The sequence below is a fragment of the Culex pipiens genome, chromosome 1, assembly GCF_016801865.2.
Source record: "Culex pipiens pallens isolate TS chromosome 1, TS_CPP_V2, whole genome shotgun sequence".
NCBI classification, from domain to species: Eukaryota; Metazoa; Arthropoda; class Insecta; order Diptera; family Culicidae; genus Culex; species Culex pipiens.
In genome coordinates this window covers 1,416,997-1,441,356 of record NC_068937.1, presented here as the reverse complement: position 1 = coordinate 1,441,356, position 24,360 = coordinate 1,416,997, and the positions used below count along the sequence as shown (strand labels likewise).

Below are 24,360 nucleotides of genomic sequence, written 5' to 3'. Positions count from 1 at the left end.
AAATACTCACATGCAAAAATTACGAATGTCGCAGAGAAAAAACTAATGAGCAAATTTACGTGATTATCATTCCCGGTCACAAATGGAGGACGAACAACTTGCGTTAATTGGCTAAATTTTCTCAAAGGTTGGGACACAAAAATGCAGGCAAGACTGTTTCGTACATGCTTCCTAAACTCATTGCGTCAATTTAACCTCAAACGCTTGCTACGATTGGCATCGAAATTATCTCTAATTTGTCCAAAGCAAGCACTGACCATTATCGGAAAACATGAATGGTTATGTCACGAATTAATGAGTCAGCTTGTTCATCGTAGTTGGCCATACCGCGTCATTCCGGCATGGCCTACGGCGATGGAATGTTACGGTAATAGTCACTGGAATGTGTTCGATTGTTGATTGCACGACCAGTTCCGGGAAGGATGTTCAATTTGACCTAAATTCGCTTTTGTCAAGGATTCTATTTACGGAAACCTCCAACTTTTTCAACTTTTAATTAATTTTCCAATGGAAGCACCGGATATTGGCTTTGCCGGGGCGGTTGGTCATACAGTCGTAATCTTCTTGTGTGAAAAGAGAGTGCTAAGCTGTCGCAGCTGTGACACCTTGCTACTTTCGAAGAAGCTACGATTTAATCCAAGCAATCGATGTGTTGCAGTTACATTCTCGTGTTGTTATGGCAACACTGACGATAGACACTGGTTGCTTTGATTCAAATTTTGTCGAGTACTTTGTCAGATTGTTTGTTTTACTCTGCTTTACATGCTTCCTCCCATCTACTGTCAATGTTATTGCTTGTTAAACAAAATATTCGCTAGGAATGCACAGAGAAATTGGCGAGTTCTATTTTAAATTTTCCCCTCACCCAAGCAGCTGGATCTATGAGGGAAGTGGGTAATCCCGGGGGGTTTGTTTGGATTAACTTGTCCCATGGCGCTTTTTGGTCACAGTTTCAAATTTGTCATGGCAAGCTGTTGCGCTCGATTTCCACGAAAATTGTAGAAATAGTTGACATTTATTTAAATTGCCCCCACATGTGACAAACAAACCATTTTTATAGCTTTTTCTGAGTAAGCCCCCAGAGAAATTCCAAAACAATAACACAACAGTATGTTCTATTTCTCAGTATTGTACGATCAGTTCCTAGCTGGACTCGGTCGCTCGAAACGACCGGCGACTCAACGACCGACGAAATAGGCGGCGGGCCAGATGCGGGCATAAAAATGTCAAAATCTCTTCCCCCCTCACTTCGTCTCACCATCCAGCTGCAGCTTTGTTGACAAACAAACGGAGCACGCTGTCGCATGATGGCGGCATCGAGTCAGAATTAGGGGTGATCATGTGATTAAAAATGAATGTTTTTTCAAGAAAAATAATATTTTTCCGACCGAATAAAAAAAATTGCGAGCATGTTCAAACAATTCTGGAGTTTTTTTTGAAAAGGTCCAATAAACCAAATTTTTAGTTATTGCTTTTTGGGAGTTTTTTAAAACCCCTGACTCAAGGCGGTTTCAAAAACACCCAAAAAGCAAAAACTGGAAATTTGGTTTATTGGACCTTTTCAAAAAAACTCCAGAATTATTCCTGATGTCGGAGAAGTGATAAAAAAGCAAAATTTTAATCCATAATTTTTTTACAAATTGAATTTTTTCACTCCAACTGGGAACCCCTAGGTCTATCCACGATCGTTTCCAATGACCGTGAGAAGATGCCAGAAAATCCAACTACGATCTAAATCCACAATATTAACAATTCATCATAATACACACTTTTGTGTGTTGTGATCTGTGATGCATGATAAAACGTTAGTTGACTTTATTATGGCCCAATAAACAACAATCAATCAACCCTAATGCGATAAATTGGGATAATTTATCACCCAATAATTATTCAACGCCTGCTATTCTGATTGATTTGTTTCGAATGCACGTGCACACGCCCAACTGATAATCACGGCCCTCTTTGATTTACGCAAAATTCGCGCCCCCTGGTCAAGGCACCCTTTGATGACATTTGGCACTTACATTCGACCAGCTGATCAAGCACCCCCCCCCCCAAACCACTAGAAAAATGAGAAGCACGTTTTGAGCATTCTGGGTTTCTCCTCTAGGATTAGTGTCCATTATTTTGTGGATATTCTGTCACGTTTATATGGCATCCCTAGAGACGGGAAAGAGGGTGAAATTGAGGCTAAAAATAGCATAACTATCTAAATCTACAAACTTTAGTTTATTCTCACGCAATATCCTTTTTTAGACAAGTTTAATTTTAGATCCTTTTTTTATCGAGCAGGCAATCCATTTTCATCTCTCATTTTCCACGTGATACGTAGTTAACTTATTTTTCCCAAAGTTTATTTCCAGAAGAAAATCAATATTCGAGGATAATGTGTCAAATCTTCCCTTCCAAAACCCTTTCTTCCCCCAAGAAAACGGTAGACCAAACTCTACCCTCAACCACCCCCTTCCTAGCGAGCAACCTCCACGACCAACCGTTGTTCGCTGACTGCCTGCTTGTCCTCAAGCAACGCATTGATCGTAGTTCCGAAACTGTCCACCGTGTGGCGCCACCACGAATCAGCTGTTTGGCAGCGCATGCTTGGACTGACGGGACGAGATGATTAATGGACCGACATTAAGTAAAATTTCGTGGCCAAGGGCATTCCGGAGGGACAGACGTCCGTTATCAAAGAAGGCTTTGCCTTTCAGGCGATTCTGAGGAGACGCATGGTAATCCAACGTCAACCAGTCGGATTTTCGAGGCTATTTTCGGCAAATCCAATTTTGTAGACATAACCTAGCCTAACTGCCCACGGGGTTCAGCAACATGTGTCAAAAATGCTTGTCGAGTTCGCATCCCGTTGAAAGAATATCACCGGAGAAGGCAAAATCGATTTTTTGGGCAAAGCCTGCTTGGATTTACAGTGGGGCTTTGACAGCTATGGAAAAAGTGACTCAAGCCATCTCAATATTTTCTACTGGAAGGAATTTTCATTTTGGTTAAACTTTGCCGTCGAAAAAAAAACAGGGTAAGCATTCTGTTGAAAAAAATGATGATAAAAAGTTCAACAACTTCATTATTGTGTTAAGATTATGGTTCATTTCTCTTCCCCTGGAACTGGATTGCCTTCAGGGGCACAAAATAAACAAAACAAGTACAAACTTTCCTAATTGCGAGGGGTTGCCGCTTTTTGTTTTGGGCGATATCCCGTGAACTCACTTCGGATCAATTAGAAGGAGAACTTGCCTGGCTCAATCGGTCGACTGATTCACTAATAAAAAGTTCCGATGAAATTAACGCCATCCGTCGAAACTTTATCAAAGTTTTCGGTGAAATATTTATCCCCCCCTTGGACCAAATTAATAAAAACATGAGTGTGGAGGAATATTCAAGACATTTGTTGCTACTGTTGGACCCCTCGTGCCGCAAAAGTCAACTGTCAAACGTGAAAAACGACTCCCAAAATCAAGTGGCGGTGATTGATCGTACTAAAACTCTATGTTTTGACTCTTCTATCAGTTCAGAGCACGCAAATACCGCGCGGCCAAAAATGTTCATTATTCAGCAAATATTCGAAACGTCAAAAGGCGACGCCATCATTTTATTATCTCGCAGACAGACCAGTCAGGGCCTGCTTCGATTAGCTCGTTTATTTCCCTCCCCGGTCCAGTTGATATCGGGGAAGGGGAAGGTGGTCTGTTTGAAGTGTAAAATTCAATTTGGGAAAACTCAACAAAATTTTCGAGTGCGAAAATCGCTTAACGTTGCTGGTTTTATTTTTCGCACCGAGGGGTCCGCGGATGTTGCGATAAGAAAACCAGTCAAAAACGAAAAGCGATGCGTGTTGATGACAAGAGGGATGTTGACTTTGTTTTTATTTTGTATGGAATGTTTTGGAAACATCCGTTGGTTGTATTTTTTTTTTTAAATATTGTTCTTTGTGATGATGGGATGGCGCGCAATCTTTGGCAACCCTTAGAAGCTCTTCCGTAAATGGTATCGTAGCAGGCGTTTGCCGGGTTGACAGCTGATGTCTGTTTTATGTTTCTTGTTTTCAAATGAAATTTAGGGTGTCGATTTTGAAATCATTGAATAATTTGTTTGCAAGAAATCGAAAAATTAGAAAAAATGTTTCGAAATTGACTCAAGGTGTTGCACGACATAAATAAAGAATGGCATCTCTCCAAATCTGCAGAATTGAAACTAGCTCACCCGTGATACCAAAAAAGCAATAATTCAGTTTAAATAGTTCAGATTACACCGACACTAACAACGGCGAAAGCCTCTTATCAAGGTGTGCCGTAAAATCTCCATGCCTACCACACCGTAAATCGCGCCCATCACTCTACCTACTTGGATCGGGTTGTTAATTTAATTAAAACGAACATTGATTGCTTTTGCTTCTGCTCCTCTAGCTCGCTGAAAGGTGATCAATTAGAAAATTGAAGAGCAATTATTCGCTGTTATTTGCAATTACAGTCCTCCTGATTTGAGTTTGAAATTGAATCTAAAACTGTGAAAAACGGTACAAAAACGGTGCACGTCATATCAGTTTGTTTATTTTGCATAGTTGAGTGCATGTTTTTTTGTTTGGCTCGCCAAACATTGAACTTTATCTTGTTGCTTAACTCGACGAGGATGACACTTCCACCCTCTTTTTAATTAAAAATTGATTTTTTGAAAACTAAAGTTTCGCCCTTTCAACATGTTTCGACATGCAAACCCTGTTTTCCTCTGCCTTCAAAGTTTATCTTGTGAAAAGTAATTTTATCCCAGTAAGCTATGAAAAAAGGTAGCTTTCGTTGAGGGAAAGAGAATTTAACTTTGAAATAACTTTTTTTTTCGTTTTACAAACGAACACGATTTGGCAACACTGGCGCCGTTTGTTTGCCAAATTGTTGGCAACGCCTACTGCGCCGCCTGTCGGAGTTTAAGTTTGCTCACCCAATGAAGTCTTGCCGGCTAATCGGGATAAACCGTTGGACGGAATTAACCCAGCTAATTGCGAGACGAGATCGGGCGAATTTCTCGGAACTGATTTCTGCTGGGGGTCGAGAAGAACCTGGTGCTTGGATGGAATTTGAATTTCCTGGAAATTTGGTATTTTGAATGTTTTTTTTTTCATTTTTCGGTTTCGAATGTCGGACTTGCCATCTAACTGTGGGATTCACCACGTGCATCGAAATTTGCTGCTGCCGAAAAGTCTGATCCACGTTGGCGTTGGGTTGAGGAGGAGGAGGAACTTTTGGCATGTTATCTTTCAAGTCGCTGCCGTTGAATGTAACGTTCCTTTGGGAACAATGCTGTTGCAGTTTAAGGGGGAACTCATTCTGTTAAAATTTATTTAATTTTAACTCTAACAGATGCTAGCTGAACATCCGGTAGATACTTTTCAGGACAATCTAGTTGCCATAGCAAAATTTAACTGATGCTGAAAAAAGAGAGGAAAAAACATCAGAGCAAGCGCTGGAAATTTCATATTCGTTTGCATTCCAAATGTTTTGCAGAGCAGGAAAAAGATTGCACGATTTTAGAAAAGTTCAAGGATAACTAGATGGAGTCGTTCAAATATTACACATCTTTTGTCGGTATTTTTTGTATCAATCCAAAGATTGCACAAACACAGCATATCTTCGTGTAAAACTTGGCGCGATGGCTACGGTGCAGTGGCAGTCTTAAATCAAAGTATGCCATGGAATGCAGCCCAAGTGTCGGGGGGCACGTGTGGGGTTGGGAAAAAAATTCTGCACTCATCCTGCCCGAGGCAGCCTGCTTCGTTAAGGGTAGACACGTGATAAGATTCATTAGAGATTTTTGATTGAACGATTTTGCCATGAGGAGGAATGTGGCAATATTCACACGAGCTTTCGCTTTAAGCTTCATTTTCTGTTCGTTTTTTTCTCACTCAAAAAATGCATCCTTAAGAATTTCTTGGAGGTTTAATGAATTTCTGGTCTTATTTAATTTAATATTTTCCCATTTGCTTCTATTGAACTGATCAAAAAGTTTTGAATTGTTAGCAATGTGTTATTTTACACAAAAAAAAACAATATTTAAGACGATTCTGTCAAAATTTTGAGTTCTTTCGTTGCTCGTCAAGAAAAATATTCAAGGCCTACTCGAATCGCTCTTTCTCAAATGAGCAAAGTTTCCTTAGTAAAGTTGAAACCAGCTCGTGACTTCCGCAAAACCTCTCCAAGCAGCTCAACAACAAGTGCTGACACGCGCCAGGAAACAACAACGCGAAGGTAGATTATTTCCGAAGATACCTACTTCTTACGAAAGACGAGAAAAAGCTCCGCTTTTTTTATTTTCATTTATCCAACAAACTGAGTTTGGTTTGAATTTACTCAGAGAAAAAAAAAATCAATTAAAAATATGCGGTTTAATCAACAATTTCGGATAATTCAATTTCATTTAAATTAACTTTCGAAAATCAGATTTCATCGCGTGTGAAAATAAAATATTTTTCCAATCATTCCTGTATTCTTTCATTGATAAAAAATGTTGTGAAAACATTTACGACATATCAACTTATTAATTGGCTGGTTGAATAATTAAAAATTATTGCTGCCGCCACCTGGCATATTTTATTTTGCTTAATCCGTTCGCTTGAATGGAAAAATAAATTAAGCAAAAAAAATCATTCGTTAATGTGTTCAGGTAGAAAAATAATGCTTTTTATCTCGTGATATAAATTTTATTTACAAGTTTCGTTTTAAAAAAACTATCTCATGACTAAAAATAATATTATTTATTTAAAATTCCCTGGATTTTTTTTTCAATTAAGTTGGGCTACCATGGCAACCATGGGCAACTGCAGCAGGCGCGGTTCTCAAAAACCTGCTTACGCCCCTTTGTTCTAAATTAGGGCAATTTTCGCGGAAATCAAAACCAATGCCAGGTAGTAATTAGATTTGTGTGGAATTCAACCCCCATTTTTGCTGGTTTGCATTTGCCCCATTAATGAGAGGTCTCATTAAGTATTCGCCGAAATTTATGCGCAAATTTCGTTCGCCTGCTGCGATGCGATGCGTTTGCGTCGATTATGCGGAATATTTTTGCGTGTGTTTGCAAAAAAAAAGGATTTTTTCCTGCACCCACCGAGCTCCGCGAAATCATCAAACCTGTGGGCAGGACACTGCGCTTTTAAGTGGAAATTTAATGGGAATGTTTTTTTTTATTTTACAGCAGAACGCTTAAATGGTAGTTGGCTAATTTATGGTGGGAAATGATAACCAAAGACACGCGTTTCATTAAAATGCTAAAAAGGGTGAAAGAAAAGCGATAATGATATTCCTGCTGGAAAACAATGTTTAACCCTTCTTTTTTACTTTGACAATTTTGACAATTTTGACAATTTTGACAATTTTGAAAATTTTGACAATTTTGACAATTTTGACAATTTTGACAATTTTGACAATTTTGACAATTTTGACAATTTTGACAATTTTGACAATTTTGACAATTTTGACAATTTTGACAATTTTGTCATTTTTGACAATTTTGACAATTTTGACAATTTTGACAATTTTGACAATTTTGACAATTTTGACAATTTTGACAATTTTGACAATTTTGACAATTTCGACAATTTTGACAATTTTGACAATTTTGACAATTTTGACAATTTTGACAATTTTGACAATTTTGACAATTTTGACAATTTTGACAATTTTGACAATTTTGACAATTTTGACAATTTTGACAATTTTGACAATTTTGACAATTTTGACAATTTTGACAATTTTGACAATTTTGACAATTTTGACAATTTTGACAATTTTGACAATTTTGACAATTTTGACAATTTTGACAATTTTGACAATTTTGACAATTTTGACAATTTTGACAATTTTGACAATTTTGTCAATTTTGTCAATTTTGACAATTTTGTCATTTTTGACAATTTTGACAATTTTGACAATTTTGACAATTTTGACAATTTTTACAATTTTTACAATTTTGACAATTTTGACAATTTTGACAATTTTGACAATTTTGACAATTTTGACAATTTTTACAATTTTGACAATTTTGACAATTTTGACAATTTTGACAATTTTGACAATTTTGACAATTTTGACAATTTTGACAATTTTGACAATTTTGACAATTTTGACAATTTTGACAATTTTGACAATTTTGACAATTTTGACAATTTTGACAATTTTGACAATTTTGACAATTTTGACAATTTTGACAATTTTGTCAATTTTGACAATTTTGACAATTTTGTCAATTTTGTCAATTTTGACAATTTTGACAATTTTGACAATTTTGACAATTTTGACAATTTTGACAATTTTGACAATTTTGACAATTTTGACAATTTTGACAATTTTGACAATTTTGACAATTTTGACAATTTTGACAATTTTGACAATTTTGACAATTTTGACAATTTTGACAATTTTGACAATTTTGACAATTTTGACAATTTTGACAATTTTGACAATTTTGACAATTTTGACAATTTTGACAATTTTGACAATTTTGACAATTTTGACAATTTTAACAATTTTGACAATTTTGACAATTGACATTGACGTCGCTTGCTGCGATTACCTTCAGCACTTCGAACAACAGTGCTTTGTCCCGACAAGATTTCAATTAAAATCGTAATGAACAAACTTCATCTTGGTCAGAAAAAAAGAAAAACCATACTATGGTCCCTTTCGCTGTCAGACGCCACAATTTACAAGATAATTTATCCCTTTTCTGTTCCGGAAACATTCCGCCAGAAAGGTTGAGGAAAAATGATTAAAATTACGCCACTTGGCTCACAATACAATTTTCTAGTGAATAGAGTTTGTAATTTTAGCTCTTGCAACGCAGTGCGTAGCATGCCATGAGTTTTGGGTTGGAGGGTAAAATGGATATAATTAGTCATTGGTGAAATTGATGGTAATTTCAAGAACATCAATTTTTAATTGCTGGCTTTAAGTGGACACTGAAATGGTGAAAATGTAAATTGGAAACGATTTCACGTGGTAATGGACAGTAATTTGAATTTAAATCAATGCTTTTTATCTATAAATAAGTCAAATTATTTTTGAGTCCACAAGAGAATCGAACTTTAAAACTCAATTTCAAGCAATTTCATCTGTGAAATGGACTCAAATTTGTGGTCGAATTCCGGGAAGAAACAGCTTTTACTGTCTCGAGCTAAATGTTGCCGGGGGACCAAATATAACCCCTTTTTCGTGACAGGCCGGGAAAAAACATAAAATTAATGACCTAGCAATCCAAAACTTCCAAGGTCACGGCCAAACGGTTTGACAACTGTTTAGAGTTTTTTTTTCTACCAGTCAAATAAATTTCTCCGAAAACTGTCAATTTGATTTACCGGGCGTGAAAACCTTTTTTTCGTTTCGTCGAACAAATTGGCAAATTCCGAGAACTCGTAATCGTATACCATTGAGCAAGTTAAAATCAAATCAAAATCCTTTGATCAAAGAGTGCCACGCGAAATCCCCTCTGTAATTGCTTGACACTTGATCGAATCAATCCCATCCAAGTAGCCAAACAAGAATCACACGATTCCCCCCAAAGCCTACTTGATCCTAGTTTGAGCCTTTCATCCGAAGAAAGCAAAAAAGCGTAAAAATTAAACCCCTTTTTACTCCCCTAGGTGAGTACTAGGAAAATCCGTTCCCAGTAAAAGGAGTCTAACCTTAACATTGTTAGACATGGTCCTGACAAGCGATGTACTCGAGATTGTGTTGTTTGTCTATGTTTAGAGTTGAGAAGTAAATATTTTGGATTAAAGCAAGAACACAATTTGTTGTTTAAAGTTAGTTATATTTGAGTAGGGCGAACCTATTTTTGGGTTTACGTTTTTCTTATTGGATTCACGAACACATACAAACGGGTGTGGAACAGAGGGTACGGGAGAAGTTGAATTTGGTGAGAAGATCAGTCGGAATAAAGACTTAGAGACAACACGTCACCTGTTTCGAGTCTATCCTTTTTTTTGCCTATCCGAAACCGAAAGTCGGTCCGTAATTCGCGGTTCGGGTTTGGCCGTCGGAAACTCCGCCTGCCACGGTTCGCTGGGAGCAAGTTCCAGAACAAATTAATGGTGCCGAAACCCGGGAGTTGAAACTCCACGTCGTCGGAATCCGGGTTGCACGTGGTACGAGTTCGGAGTTGTGGCCACGTTTTTCTCGCTGGATTTGTCGCGGTGACCAATTGGACACCGGTTTTCTCGTCGTGGCCAGCAGCTCGATCGTCCGCCGCAGGATTCAACAAACTTTCGAGAACTTCCAGTCGAAGCCGTAGCAGTTCGGAGTCGAAGGCGTAGCAGGGTAGCAGTTTGGAGGTTAGGCGAAGCACGTGTTTGGAGAGAAGCCGATGGCCGGAAGAGGCAGTCGAAAGAAGGCCACGCCGAAGGCGGCGGCGCAGTCCGGCGGTCTGCAGCATCGAACCCTGTTGAGGAAGCGCAGTAACATTTTGGGCTCTGCTAACTTGATCCAGGACTTTCTTACCAATTTCCGAGATGATCAAGTAACCCAAATTCCGCTGCGGATTCAGCGCTTGGATGAACTTTGGGAACGGTTCGAAGATGTGCAAGACGAGATTGAGGTTATCGAAGGTGCTGAGGATGACTATTCGCAGCAGCGTCAACAGTTCCACGACCAATACTTTGTGCTTAAGGCGGCCCTCGCGGACAAGATCCCGGAGCCCGCTGTCGTCGTTCCCGCGCCTGCCCCGCTCGCCCACCATGCTGCTGGGAACCAGATCTCTGTCAAGCTGCCGGAGATTAAGCTGCCGGATTTCTTCGGGGAGTACGAAGAATGGACCGAGTTCCGAGATATATTCAAGTCCCTAATCCATGCGAACATGCAGTTGACCGCTATACAAAAACTGCACTATCTGCGCAGCTCGTGCAAGGGTCATGCTTCGCGACACATCGCGGGACTGGAACTCAACGCCGACAACTACGAAATAGCGTGGAACATTTTGTGGGATCGTTACGAGAACAAAACCTATCTCGTAAAACAACACCTGTCGGCCATGTTTCGAATCCCTTCTCTTCGGAAGGAATCAGCAGCTAACCTCTCGGACCTTGCAGACGAGTTTAATCGCCACGTGGGAATTTTGGACAAGCTCGAGTCTGCGGACGCCCACTGGAACTCTCTGCTAGTCGAACGTTTGAGCAGCTTGTTGGATGAAAAATCCCGCATGGAGTGGGAATCGGAGTGTAAGGACAAGGTGGCCCCCACCTACCAAGAACTCCTCGATTTCATTCACAAACGTTCTCGTTTGCTCCGGTTGTGCAAACCCAATCTCGAATCCTCCAGTAGCCAGAGCAAACCAACGAAGGCCAAGCAATCCTCCTCCCATGTTGCTTCCGAACACGTGCCCAAATGTGTGCAGTGCAAGCAGGCTCACCAGCTGATCGAGTGCGAGGCGTTCCTTCAACTGTCACCAAAGCAGCGGCTCGAGTTGGCGAAGGAGAAGCGCCTTTGCATCAACTGCTTGAAGGGAGGACATATGGCGAAGGAGTGCAAGCGTGGCAGCTGCAGAACCTGTGCGAAGAAACATCACACGCTGCTGCACCTGCCTCCACTGAAACCAGCAGCAGCAGAGGAAGATCCAGCCACTTCGCAGTCATGCACTGCCGTATGTTCGCCGCCTGTTGCCACGCAGGCCACAGTTTCGCGCGCGGTCTCGTTAGCACCACCGTCGGTGCAGTCGCGTACCTCGTCGCAGACACTCGCGTCGTTTTCGAATTCGGTCGTATCCCCGTCGCCGGTGTTAACCGATCGCATCGGTTCTGAACCACTCCAAATTGCCCCGCAAGTCGCCCCGCCGTTTTCCGCCCAAGCGAGCAAGCCTGCAGACACCACCGTGTTTCTCGCAACTGCTGTCATCCGCGTCCTGGACGTACATGGCCGTTACCAGCAGGCAAGAGCTCTGCTCGACAGCGGCTCCCAGTCAAACTTTGTGTCTGAATCGCTGTGCCAGAAGTTGGGATTGAAACGCACACGAATCAATCTGCCGATCTGCGGAATTGGCCAAGCCACCGTGAACGTGCACTACAGTGTGCAGTTGGCTTTTGCATCTCGTTTCGCCAAATATGAACGTGAACTCACCTGTTTGGTGCTACCCAAGCTCACCGTGTGCTTGCCGAGTCGACACGTCGACGTCTCTCGTTGGTCGATCCCCCCTAATTTGCCTCTCGCTGATCCCCAATTTAACATTCGCCAGGGGGTTGATCTGATAATTGGCGCTGAACTGTTCTTCGACCTGCTCGAAAGTAACCAGATTCTTCTCGCTGACGACCTCCCACTCCTGCAGAAGACGCAACTCGGTTACGTGATTTCCGGCAAGTGTTCCTCGTTGTCGACAGCCCCGCTGGTATGCCACCTCGCCACAGAAGAGGATCTCAACGCCAAACTTGAACGCCTGTGGGAGGTCGAGAATTTCGACGTCGGCAAGGTGCTGACACCGGAACAACAGCTGGTCGAGGACCACTTCAAGCGTACCGTCTCAAGGAGCAACGACGGGCGGTACATGGTGCGGCTCCCACTGCGAGAAGAACTGGTTTCGCTAATCCCAAACTCGTACGCCACGGCGGAGCGGCGATTTTTGGCCATGGAAAAACGACTGTCGGCTGATGAGCACCTCAAGGAGGAGTATCAGCGTTTTATGGATGACTACGAGCGGCTAGGGCATATGGAGAAGTGTTCACGCGTCGCGGGCCCGCAGTTCTTCCTCCCCCACCATGCCATCCAACGTCCTGGAAGCAGCACCACCAAAACGCGCGTGGTGTTCGATGGTAGCGCCAAAGGGTCCGGAAGGTTCTCGCTGAACAGCATTCTGCACACTGGGCCAACGGTGCAACCACCGCTGCTGTCGACTATCCTGAACTTTCGGCTGCCAAAATTCGCCTTCACAGCTGACGCTGAGAAGATGTTCAGACAAGTCTGGGTTCACCCGGAGGACAGAAAGTGGCAACAAATCATCTGGCGCAAGAACCCGACCGAAACCCTGCAGATTTACCAACTAAAGACGGTGACCTACGGTTTGGCCAGTTCTCCGTTTCACGCAGCCCGTGTGCTGAACCAGCTCGCTGAGGACGAAGGCCATCGATATCCAATCGGAGCGCAGATCGTGGGAAAGCGGTTTTACGTCGATGACGTACTGGCGGGGGCGGATACTCTCGAGGATGCAGACGAAGCTTGCCATCAGGTGCGAGAGCTGTTCCAGCTGGCCGGGTTCTCATTGAGGAAGTGGAGTGCATCGCATCCCGACATCCTGCAGCGCATCCCACAAGACCTCTGGGAAAGCAGCCCCACGAAGGAGATCGGCGAGCCGGATTTCGCCAAGGCACTTGGGTTGCTGTGGGACCCGCGTGCCGACTGTTTTCGCTTCAAGATTCCCACTTTCCCCGAGCTGGCCGTAACAACAAAGCGCATCGTGGTGTCGGAAATGGCTCAACTCTTCGATCCTGCTGGGTGGATGGGCCCAGTGCTGATGAGCGTGAAAATCTTCGTGCAACACCTTTGGGCCACCAACAAGGGGTGGGACGACCCACTCTCTCTAGAAGACGATCGGTGGTGGAAGGACTTCCGCCGCGAAATTCCTATGCTGCAACAAGTGGAAGTGCCAAGACGCGTCATCGGGAACACTACTCGGAACTACAAGCTTCACTGTGTGTGTGACGCCTCAACCAAGGGGTACGGTTGCTCGGTCTACGTTGTGGGGCCGGACGAAAAGGGAAAAATGCAGAGCCGGCTTTTGATCTCGAAGTCCCGTGTTGCACCGGTCTGCGGTCAAACTGTTCCCCGCCTGGAGCTGTGCGCTGCCCTACTTGGAGCGGAGCTGGTCAATCTACTGTTGGAAACTACTGACTTCGTCGGACCAGTGACCTTTTGGAGTGATTCGACGGTCGTTCTGCACTGGCTGCGGAGCCCACCTGTAACCTGGAAGGTGTTCGTGTCGAATCGGATTGCGGAGATACAGCGGCTCACCAAGGACGATACGTGGCGGCACGTGCCCACGGAGATGAACCCAGCGGACCTCATCTCGAGGGGTTTGCGCCCCAGCCAGCTTTTGGATCAACCGCTGTGGTGGTACGGCTGTTCGTTTTTCACCAACCTCAACGAGCCGTGGCCCCCAGTAATGCCGACCCTCAGCCTGGCAGCCCTTGCAGAAATGGACCTGGAGCGACGACAAAGCGTAGCATTGATGGCCACCGGACCGGACGAGTCCATTTTTGAGCGGCAATCGGAACTTGGCAAGCTGCTGAAACTCGTGGCCTGGTGCAACCGGTTTTGCCAGAACGCTCGGCGACCGGAAGAAGAGCGGCTGTCGGGCAAGTTGAAGCCGAGCGAAGTGGACGGGGCGCTGAAGCTTCTTGTGCGGGCCGCACAGAGAACCTCGTTCCCGAAAGAGATCCAGGAGTACGAGAAGCACGGAAACCAAGGGACCTCGTCGGTGCCACGTGAGCCTAAATCTCCACTGAAGAACTTGAACCTGTTCCTCGACCCCCAAGGAATTTTGCGCATCCACAGCCGTCTGTCGAATCGTGATGTTGCCTACGACTCAAAATACCCGATGCTGTTGCCGGCCAAGCACAAGTTGAGTACATTAATCGCCAGATCTTTACACTTGCAGACGGCACACTCTGGACCATCCGCTCTGCTTGCAACGATTCGACAAAGATTTTGGCCGCTACGAGGACGCGACTTGGTACGTCGCGAGGTGAAAAGCTGTATCACCTGTTTTCGGTGCCGCCCGCCAGTTCCTCAGCAACAAATGGCACCACTCCCGGCAGTTCGGACCACGCCTACTCGAGTGTTTGCCAACTCTGGACTGGACTACTGCGGGCCGTTTCTCGTGCGTCCGTTGTATGGGAGAGGTGCAAACGTGAAAATGTACGTTGCGATTTTCGTGTGCCTGTCGGTGAAAGCGGTTCACCTCGAGGTCGTCCCCGACTTGACGACAACCGCGTGCATAAACGGGATCAAGCGCTTCGTCGGGCGCCGCGGCCGTCTGATCGAACTCCGGTGCGACAACGCGACTGCTTTCGTCGGTGCAGATCGCGAGTTGAAGGAGCTCCGTAAACGCTACCTTGAGCAGTTTCGTACGGCCGAGTGGGAGAATTACTGCCTGGACAGCGGGATTCTTCGGCAGAGGTATTTCGTGGAATTAAAAGGGCGAATTAAAGTTTAAACGCGAAAGTAAAAGTTTTATTTGAAACGACTTGTTTTCCGGTTGGAGTCACTTTTAGGAATGATCAAAAAAATGGCGCGCCTCGCGCGTCGCTGCTCCAACTCTCCACACGCTCTCTACACACTGCTGCCAACGTACGATTAACGGGCCAAGAAGCGTACATCAGCAGAGGTGGTAACGTTGTTGTCTCCACAACACTCCTCCTCAACAACGGTTGCCACCGTTCGACGACAATCCCAGCATGGCCGAAAACTTCCGCTGCTTGATGGTACCCAACGGCTTAGTTAGTACGTCAGCGGCCATCTCATCCGTAGCACAGTATTCCAGCTTAAGCACGCCACGATCACACAGTTCCTTGACGAAGTGCTCGCGCGTTTCGATGTGCTTCGAACGACGACTTGACCGCTCAGAGCCGACAAATTTTATACAGCTCTGGTTGTCCTCCAGCATCCGGGTGGGCTCCTCCTGGCGATCGCCCATCTCCTCCAGCAAGCCTCGGAGCCAAATCAACTCCTGACTTGCCTCGCTCAGCGCCACGTATTCGGACTCCATCGACGAAAGGGTAACGCAAGCTTGCTTCCGGCTAGCCCACGACACCGCTCCACCGCCGTAACAGAAAGCGTACCCGGAGGTAGACTTCCTCGTACTTACGTCGCCAGCCCAATCCGCGTCAGTGTAGCCGATCAGACCACCGCCAGCTTTGCTGTACACCAGCCGCCAGTCTCGTGTCGCTTTGAGGTATCGTACGACACGTTTGGCCGCCACGTAGTCCGCCTGCGTAGGCGCTTCCACCTTCCGGCCAAGTATTGCTGCGCTCACGGCAATGTCTGGTCGCGCACACACAGCAATGTACAGAAGGACGCCGACAAGGCTTCTGTACTTCGATCCATCGGGTAGCGCTTCGGTCGTGTCCTCCACCTTGACGAATCCGGCTTCCATCGGTGTCTTCGCTCCCTTCGCATCGCAGAGGCCGAACTTCTCCACAACACGATCGATGTATCCGCTCAGACACACGCTGTAGTTTCCGTTTTCGCACCCAATCTCCATCCCCAGGAAGAAGTTCAGGTCGCCCAGGTTGGTGATCTCGAATTTCTGCTTCAACGAATCGTACACTGCGTCGACGAGCTTCTCGTCTTCAGCACCAACCATAATGTCGTCTACGTAAATCAGCAGGAACACCCTCTTTCCGGCCTCGACCTTCAGGTAAAGGCAATGATCCGCGCTGCTCGGCTTGAAACCCATCTCTTGGAGAGCACCGTCCAACTTCTGGTTCCAACAGCGCGCCGACTGCTTGAGTCCGTAGATGCTTTTCTTCAAACGACAAACGTAGTGCTCCTTGCCTGTCACCTCGTAACCAGGGGGCTGCTTCATAAACAAAATCTGGTCGAGCTCTCCGTACAAGTAGGCGGTTTTTACGTCGAAGTGTTTCAAAACCATTTTGTTCCGAGACGCCAGAGCCAGCAGCACGCGAAGCGTTGTGTGGCTCGTCACCGGTGCGAAGACCTCGTCGTAGTCTTGTCCGAACTTCTGCGAGTATCCCTGCGCAACCAGACGTGCTTTGTACTTCGTTACTTGCCCCGCCGAGTTCCGCTTCAGCTTGTACACCCAGCGGCTACCGACCGCCTTCCGATCTGTAGGTAACTCGACCAAATCCCACGTTCCGTTGTCCGAGTGTGACTTGAGCTCGTCCAGCATGGCAGCATTCCACTGCTCTTTCTCCCGGCAGGTGATGGCTTCGTGCAGAGTCCTGGGTTCGATCTCCTCCTCAAGGGCAGCAGCGGTTGCGTACGCTTCTTCAATCAGTCGAACCGGAGCAATTCCTTTGGTCGACCGTTTCGAGCGCCGTGCGATTTCGTCCAACGGGAAACCGTGAAAGGATTGTTCCCCATCAGATGCACTTTCGTACTGCGTTGCCTCGAGATCCGGTTCAGACTCTCCATCTGATCCAGCGGGCGTGGTCCCCGCATCCTTGTCCTGTTCCTCGGGTGCCGGCGGCAACACGAGTGGGACGCTGACGGTGTCAGCTGCTTTCGGTGCGACCTGCTTGACCGCTTCCTTCACGGTACACAGCTCAAGAAATTTGGCATCTCGGCTGACCGTGATACACTCCGTCATCAGGTTTACGAAACGGTACGCCTTGCGCCCCTCCGCGTAGCCCACGAACACTAGCTTCTCCGATTTCATGTCGAGCTTTCGCCGTTTCTCCTTCGGGACATGAACGTACGCTTGCGATCCGAAGATCCGGAGGTGACCGTACGACGGCTTTTTACCGTGCCACAGCTCGAAGGGAGTACTGTCCACCGACGACGATGGCAAACGATTCTGCAAATAAATCGCCGTGCAGATCGCTTCGCCCCAGTACGTTTTGCCCAGCCCAGACTCCGCGAGCATGCACCGAACGGATTCCACCGCGTACCGGTTGCGCCGTTCCGCCACCCCGTTCTGCTGCGGTGAGTAGGGGGCCGTTTGCTCGTGTACGATGCCGTTGTCCGCAAAAAACTTTTTCAGAGAAGTGCTCGAGTACTCACCGCCTCCATCCGATCTGATCGCCTTGGGGTAGTTGCCAAATTGGTTCTTCACCAAACTGCAGTATTCGCGAATCCGTTCCGCAGCATCGGACTTCTTCGGCAACAAGTAGACGACCGTGTAGCGGCTGTAGTCGTCCACCATGGTCATGAAGAATCGGTTGCCGTGCGGGGTTTCAACCTCCATCGGACCTCCCAGGTCGGTGTGTACTAGTTCTCCAACGGCAGTCGCTCGACTCGTCGATTTCTTCGGAAACGAGCCCCGGCTCATCTTCCCTTCGCAGCACGAACCGCACACAGACTCCACGTCGCAACGATCCAACTTCAGCCCGTGGCCAAGACCGTCTCGCACGATCTTCAGCACAGCTTCCGGGTCACGATGCCCGAGCCGACGGTGCCACAAATGCAAGCACGAGTCACCGTGCTTCGCTCCGGCCAGCAGCGCTTGCTCCGGAATCTGCTTCAGGTGATAAAGGCCGCCCTTCCGAACGCCAATCAACACCACTTTTCCTCTTTGCAGCACCTTGCAGCCAGCCTTGTCGAACACCACTTCAAAGCCCAGATCAGCAATCTTGCTGACCGACAGCAGATTTCCGGCGAGCGACGGGACGTGGTACACGTTGGCCAGCGTGACGTTCTTCCGGATGCCATCCCCGTCCACGGAGATCAGCCGACCGGTTCCCATGCCGACCGCCTTCGTACTCTTCCCGTCCGCGAGCAAGATGGTCGATTCGCTCGACCCGTCCAGCTTCTCCAAGATAGATGCGTCGTTCGTCATGTGGGATGTGGCCCCCGAGTCAAAGTACCACACTCCCCCCTCTTCGGCTTTTCCAGCTAGCAAACACACATCACTATCTTCTGCCAACACTGCGACCTTCGCTTTCTCAGCGCTTTCCTTCTTCTGCTCAGCTGCCCACTTCTTGCAGTCGCGCTTGAAGTGTCCTTCCTTCTTGCAGTAGTAGCACACTTTTTCCTTCTTCTTCTTTTCACTTTTCTTGTCACTCACTGCACTCGAGACCAGCGCCTTTTCGTCTCTGGCCTCCTCCTGCCGCCGCCGCCGACCTTCGTCCAGCAGCCTGCCCTTGACGAAATCGACCGTCAGATCCTTATCCGGTCGACTTTCCAACGCCACTAGCAGGCCCTCGTACGACTTGGGCAGGCTCGCCAACATCGCCGCCACGAACGACGAATCCGAAACCTCCTCTCCCAGCGCCGTCAACCGCAGCCGCAACGCAGTCAGCTCGTTCAGGTGTTCCGCCATGGACCCCCCTTCCGACAGCCGCGTCGTGTAGAGGGTGCGCCAGATGTGGATTTTCCCCGTCAAGGAAGACCGTTCGTGGTAATCCTGGAGTGTGTCCCACATCTCTTTCGCCGTTTCCAGTCGCATCACATGTAGAAGCTGGCTGTCGTCCAGCGCAAGGCCGATGGCAACCTTGGCCTTTTCGTTTTTCTGCGCCCAGGCACCATCCGCATCTGTCGTCGGTCTTGCCGCACTCACTGCGCCCCACAGTCCGTCACGCGACAGGACCAGCTGCATCTTGAACTTCCAGATTGTGTAATTCTGGTCGTTCAATTTTTGCATCGAACTTTGCACATTGTCCGCCATCTTGCTTTTTGCACGCACGAACAAGTCCAGTCCGAACCGATCCGACTTTCCGAACTCCGAACCACTTCCGCGAGAAAAAACTTCGAATCCGCGCACTTTCCGCGATTACCGGGCCCAAAACCTCTTCGGCAGAGGTATTTCGTGGAATTAAAAGGGCGAATTAAAGTTTAAACGCGAAAGTAAAATTTTTATTTGAAACGACTTGTTTTCCGGTTGGAGTCACTTTTAGGAATGATCAAAAAAATGGCGCGCCTCGCGCGTCGCTGCTCCAACTCTCCACACGCTCTTTACACACTGCTGCCATCGTACGATTAACGGGCCAAGAAGCGTACATCAGCAGAGGTGGTAACGTTGTTGTCTCCACAACAGGGATCACCTTCCGATTCATTCCGCCGAGATCCCCACACTTCGGCGGCTTGTGGGAAGCCGGAGTGAAGTCCTTCAAGCACCACTTTCGGCGCATTTTTGGTGGAAGGTCCTGCACCGTGGACGAGTTGACTACCGCCGTAGTTCACATCGAGAGCATCCTGAACTCCCGCCCACTCACGCCTCTCACAGACCATCCGGACGACCTGGCTATCCTGACTCCTGGGCACTTTCTGATCGGGGAACCCATGTTCTCGATCCCAGAACCCGATTACACCAGTGCCCCGCTCAACCGAATCACTCGTCTGCAGGAAACACGTCGCTCTGTCCAGGATTTCTGGAAGGTTTGGTCCAGGGATTACATCAGCCAACTCCACCAGCGGTCCAAGTGGAGAACCGCAACCAAGAACGTGCAAGAGGGAGCCCTGGTGTTGCTCAAGTCCATCGACCTGCCACCGTTTCTGTGGAATGTCGGAAGAATCACCAAAACGTTTCCTGGCGCAGATGGACTGGTGCGAGTAGTCCTGGTGCGAACGGCTCATGGAGAGTACAAGCGCGCCGTCACCGAAGTTCGGGTTCTACCGATCGACCAACCGGCCGACGATGTCGAGGACAAGGCGGTTCCGGAGGCAGCCGAGAACGAGGAAGGAGACGAGCAGGCGGATCCAGATGCAGCTGAGAACGACGATGAAGGTGTCCAGGCGGTTCCAGAGACAGCGGGTTGAAAGGCGCTTTCAACGGCCCCCGGGATGTTTAGAGTTGAGAAGTAAATATTTTGGATTAAAGCAAGAACACAATTTGTTGTTTAAAGTTAGTTATATTTGAGTAGGGCGAACCTATTTTTGGGTTTACGTTTTTCTTATTGGATTCACGAACACATACAAACGGGTGTGGAACAGAGGGTACGGGAGAAGTTGAATTTGGTGAGAAGATCAGTCGGAATAAAGACTTAGAGACAACACGTCACCTGTTTCGAGTCTATCCTTTTTTTTGCCTATCCGAAACCGAAAGTCGGTCCGTAATTCGCGGTTCGGGTTTGGCCGTCGGAAACTCCGCCTGCCACGGTTCGCTGGGAGCAAGTTCCAGAACAGTCTACGATGATGGCACTCCCCCGGGGAACATGGTTTGGCAATCACTGGTGGAGAACAATGACAAGCCTGCTGAGATAACGTGAGACTTAACCTGGAGAAGCACCTGGGTTCGATGTTCGTCATGGCCTACTGCTGGTTTTTTTTTTTCATGGTTGGAGTTTTTTTTTTGCCTTCGGGGATAATCAATGTTTGCGGAACATTTCAAAAGGGCGAAATTGAAAACTTTTTTTTGTTTAATCAAAGCGTAAAATTTTCTTTGAAAAGAATGTTAATCCGTTTTGTGGGACAAGCAATTAATGAACCCAACCAACGGCATATTTGCGCCAGAACTTGGCCAGAACTTTCCCTTTCATGCTGGCGCAGCGCAGGATTGTTTGCATTCCGAGCGGAAAATTGCGTTTCCATTTTCGGCACTCACGTGAGTGGTTCACGGGAAGCCTTTTTCCCCTTTCACTTCCACACTTCGTTGTTCACCTGTAAGAAGACGGATCAAAGAAAGAATTTCGTTTGAAAAGCTGCCAATCTAGTTGGCTATGCTTTGCTCTATTCTGCTAGTCGTAATTGTCAGGATTTGTAAAGAACTAACTATTCATACTATTCAGCATTTTTCCAACATTAAGTACACCACTTTGTTCTAACCATTAGTCAAGCCCAGTGTCCTCATCGCAGTAAAATCCTGATTAATGAAGCCCTTTCAGCTGCTACCAGCTCGGCTAACAGGTCTAATTAGTTACTCTGATGGCTTTGCCGACCGCATTAAAATTCCATCTTATTCACTCTGTTCTTTCGCCAGCAGGCAAATAATTATGCTTGCCTCTTCCTCCGGTAGGACATCCAAGTTGGCTTTGCCACCACATTAAAATAGTGTTTTTTTTGCGGATTTTTTTCATTTCGCGCTGGAAAATTTCCAGTTGAAAACTTTCGCCTCCCTCTCAGTAGGCGGTACGATTCTTATCACGATCCACCCTAATGACACGGATCCAGATCTAGTAAGCCTTGCGTTCTTTGAGCATCGTCAGCTGAAGCACACGACATCAATCAGTCTTACCTCGCCATCTATGAGGGTTGGCCTCCAAGCGAAACGTCACGTTCTTCCAGGTTGCTTTGATGAGGAGCTGCCTGGCGAAAAAAAAATGTTGGCGACATTTTTTGAAGTTGGCTAAGTTTTCAAATTTATTTAATAACAAATGTTCTTCTTTTCAAATCAAATTATTTATTTTAATCTGACATTCCACTTAACTGCAATTGCTATTCCAAAACAGAACAAAAAAGTCACACGTGACTATTTGCAACCAAATTGGTTTCGAAACTACCCAGACATGTTAACCGCGAGCAAGCAATAAACATTGATTTCACCTGCGAGTGCTGTTCAACAAAAGGTTCCAACATGTTGCTTGTTTGCTCGAACTGGATATTGGCTTTGAGAAGGGAAAAATGGCAGTTCAGTACTTGATACAATATGTATCAGCTTTCACGATAGAATCGCATGACGTTAAGGGCAAATTTCACGAAAGAAGGTGGAAACAACCGTCAACGACATAACCTCCTGAGGGTGAGCGACTGACATTACATCGGTTGATGACAGTTTGTGTTTATGTGGAATTTTTCTTGGTTAGGAACGAATGATTATATTCGGCAAACTGACAACAGAAAACGAAGCAAGTCTTGTTTCAAAAACTTGGAAACACAATTTTGGGAAGGGTTTCACTAAATTCAGCTATTTCAAGCTAAACAATTGTTGTTTGCACCTCAACAGTGCCTACTAGGATCTCGTTTCGAAATGAAGCCTGATTTTTGAAAAACCTTAATCTTTATCTTTGTATTATGAAAATTATTGACGAAATATAATCATCCATCAGGAAATTTCACTATCAAGCGAGATAATTGAATGTTATTATTTTCGTATGGTGTAATGAATGAATAATTTGGTTGACTTTCGGCCACAAACATAACATTCTTTCTCGCCCAAATTTAATTTCATCAAGCTGTATAAAAATTCAAATTAAAATTAATTTACATCATCGGAAATTCAATTTGCATACAAACTCAATTCTGGTGAGTCCACTGTGAATTTCGGGAAATCACGACTGCATCAATCATCCTGTTTTACAGCATTTTTTCCCTTGCAGAGTTGAGCCACGTGTGTTGAATTTGACATCTGTCAAACAAAGTCCGTCGTCAAAATACGATTAGCTCCAAATGATGATATCGCAGTAGGCCATGTGTGACCAAATCTACGCACACAAAATATTCAGAAAACTTTGTGCTGGTGCTGGCTGCCACAAAGAAGGCACTTAAATGTGGTTGACGTTTGCTTGATGATACGAAAAATGAAACAATTTTCGACGAAATTGGTCTCAGTTTGGTGCAACTCAAAATTTCCTTTTGATCATTTTGACAATTTTGACAATTTTGACAATTTTGACTATTTTGACAATTTTGACAATTTTGACAATTTTGACAATTTTGACAATTTTGACAATTTTGACAATTTTGACAATTTTGACAATTTTGATAATTTTGAAAATTTTGACAATTTTGACAATTTTGACAATTTTGACAATTTTAACAATTTTGACAATTTTGACAATTTTGACAATTTTGACAATTTTGACAATTTTGACAATTTTGACAATTTTGACAATTTTGACAATTTTGACAATTTTGACAATTTTGACAATTTTGAAAATTTTGACAATTTTGACAATTTTGACAATTTTGACAATTTTGACAATTTTGACAATTTTGACAATTTTGACAATTTTGACAATTTTGACAATTTTGACAATTTTGACAATTTTGACAATTTTGACAATTTTGACAATTTTGACAATTTTGACAATTTTGACAGTTTTGACAGTTTTGACAGTTTTGACAGTTTTGACAATTTTGACAATTTTGACAATTTTGACAATTTTGACAATTTTGACAATTTTGACAATTTTGACATTTTTTTCTACTGTGGTATCGATAGTATAGAAAAAATAAAATAAATAAAATTGACAATTTTGACAATTTTGACAATTTTGACATTTTTTTCTACTGTGGTATCGATAGTATAGAAAAAATAAATCAGTGGGTAAATCTCGGCTCAATCTAGGTTGTATTTTTGTCTAAGCCATTCTATAGTGCGGAATTGAAACGACTTCATACCAGAGAGAGGCAGGGTTTCCCAAGCAATAGTTTGCTGAGTGGTATCGTGATTATTTTAGAAAATATTTGAAAAAATAAAAATTGATTCAATGTTAACTATTACGCTAAAAGTTGTGCTGTGTGAACAAAGGTTCTTGATAATAAATGTAATAATTAAAAATTAAAAATAATATATTTTTTTCAGTAAGCAAACAAGGGGCTGGAAACTCTAATATTATTCAAGAATACTGAGTATACTTACGATATTCCAGTATACTTGTTAGTATACTAACCGAAAAGCAATAAACTGTAAGTATATTAAGATACTCTCAGTATATTGGTTAGTATACTGGCGATATGTAAAGGAAATAATAAGTATACTAACATATATTTTGATATACTGGTTAGCATAATAATTATAGCTCTAAGAGTTTCCAACCCCTTGTAAGCAAAA

At 45.0% G+C, this 24,360-nt stretch overlaps 2 protein-coding genes across 2 annotated transcripts; both read left to right on the top strand.

Moving 5' to 3' along the window:
• The first annotated feature begins 9,750 nt into the window (after window positions 1-9,750).
• On the top strand, window positions 9,751-15,188 carry LOC120415069 (uncharacterized). Its single transcript, XM_039576463.2, has one exon. The coding sequence runs from the start codon at window positions 10,357-10,359 to the stop codon at window positions 15,184-15,186; it is 4,830 nt and encodes a 1,609-aa protein (XP_039432397.2). The 5' UTR covers window positions 9,751-10,356; the 3' UTR covers window positions 15,187-15,188.
• A 4,372-nt stretch (window positions 15,189-19,560) lies between these two features.
• On the top strand, window positions 19,561-20,408 carry LOC128092437 (uncharacterized). The gene is made up of 2 exons (XM_052706240.1): window positions 19,561-19,576; window positions 19,687-20,408. The coding sequence occupies exons 1-2, from the start codon at window positions 19,561-19,563 to the stop codon at window positions 20,406-20,408; spliced, it is 738 nt and encodes a 245-aa protein (XP_052562200.1).
• The last annotated feature ends 3,952 nt before the right edge of the window (window positions 20,409-24,360 follow it).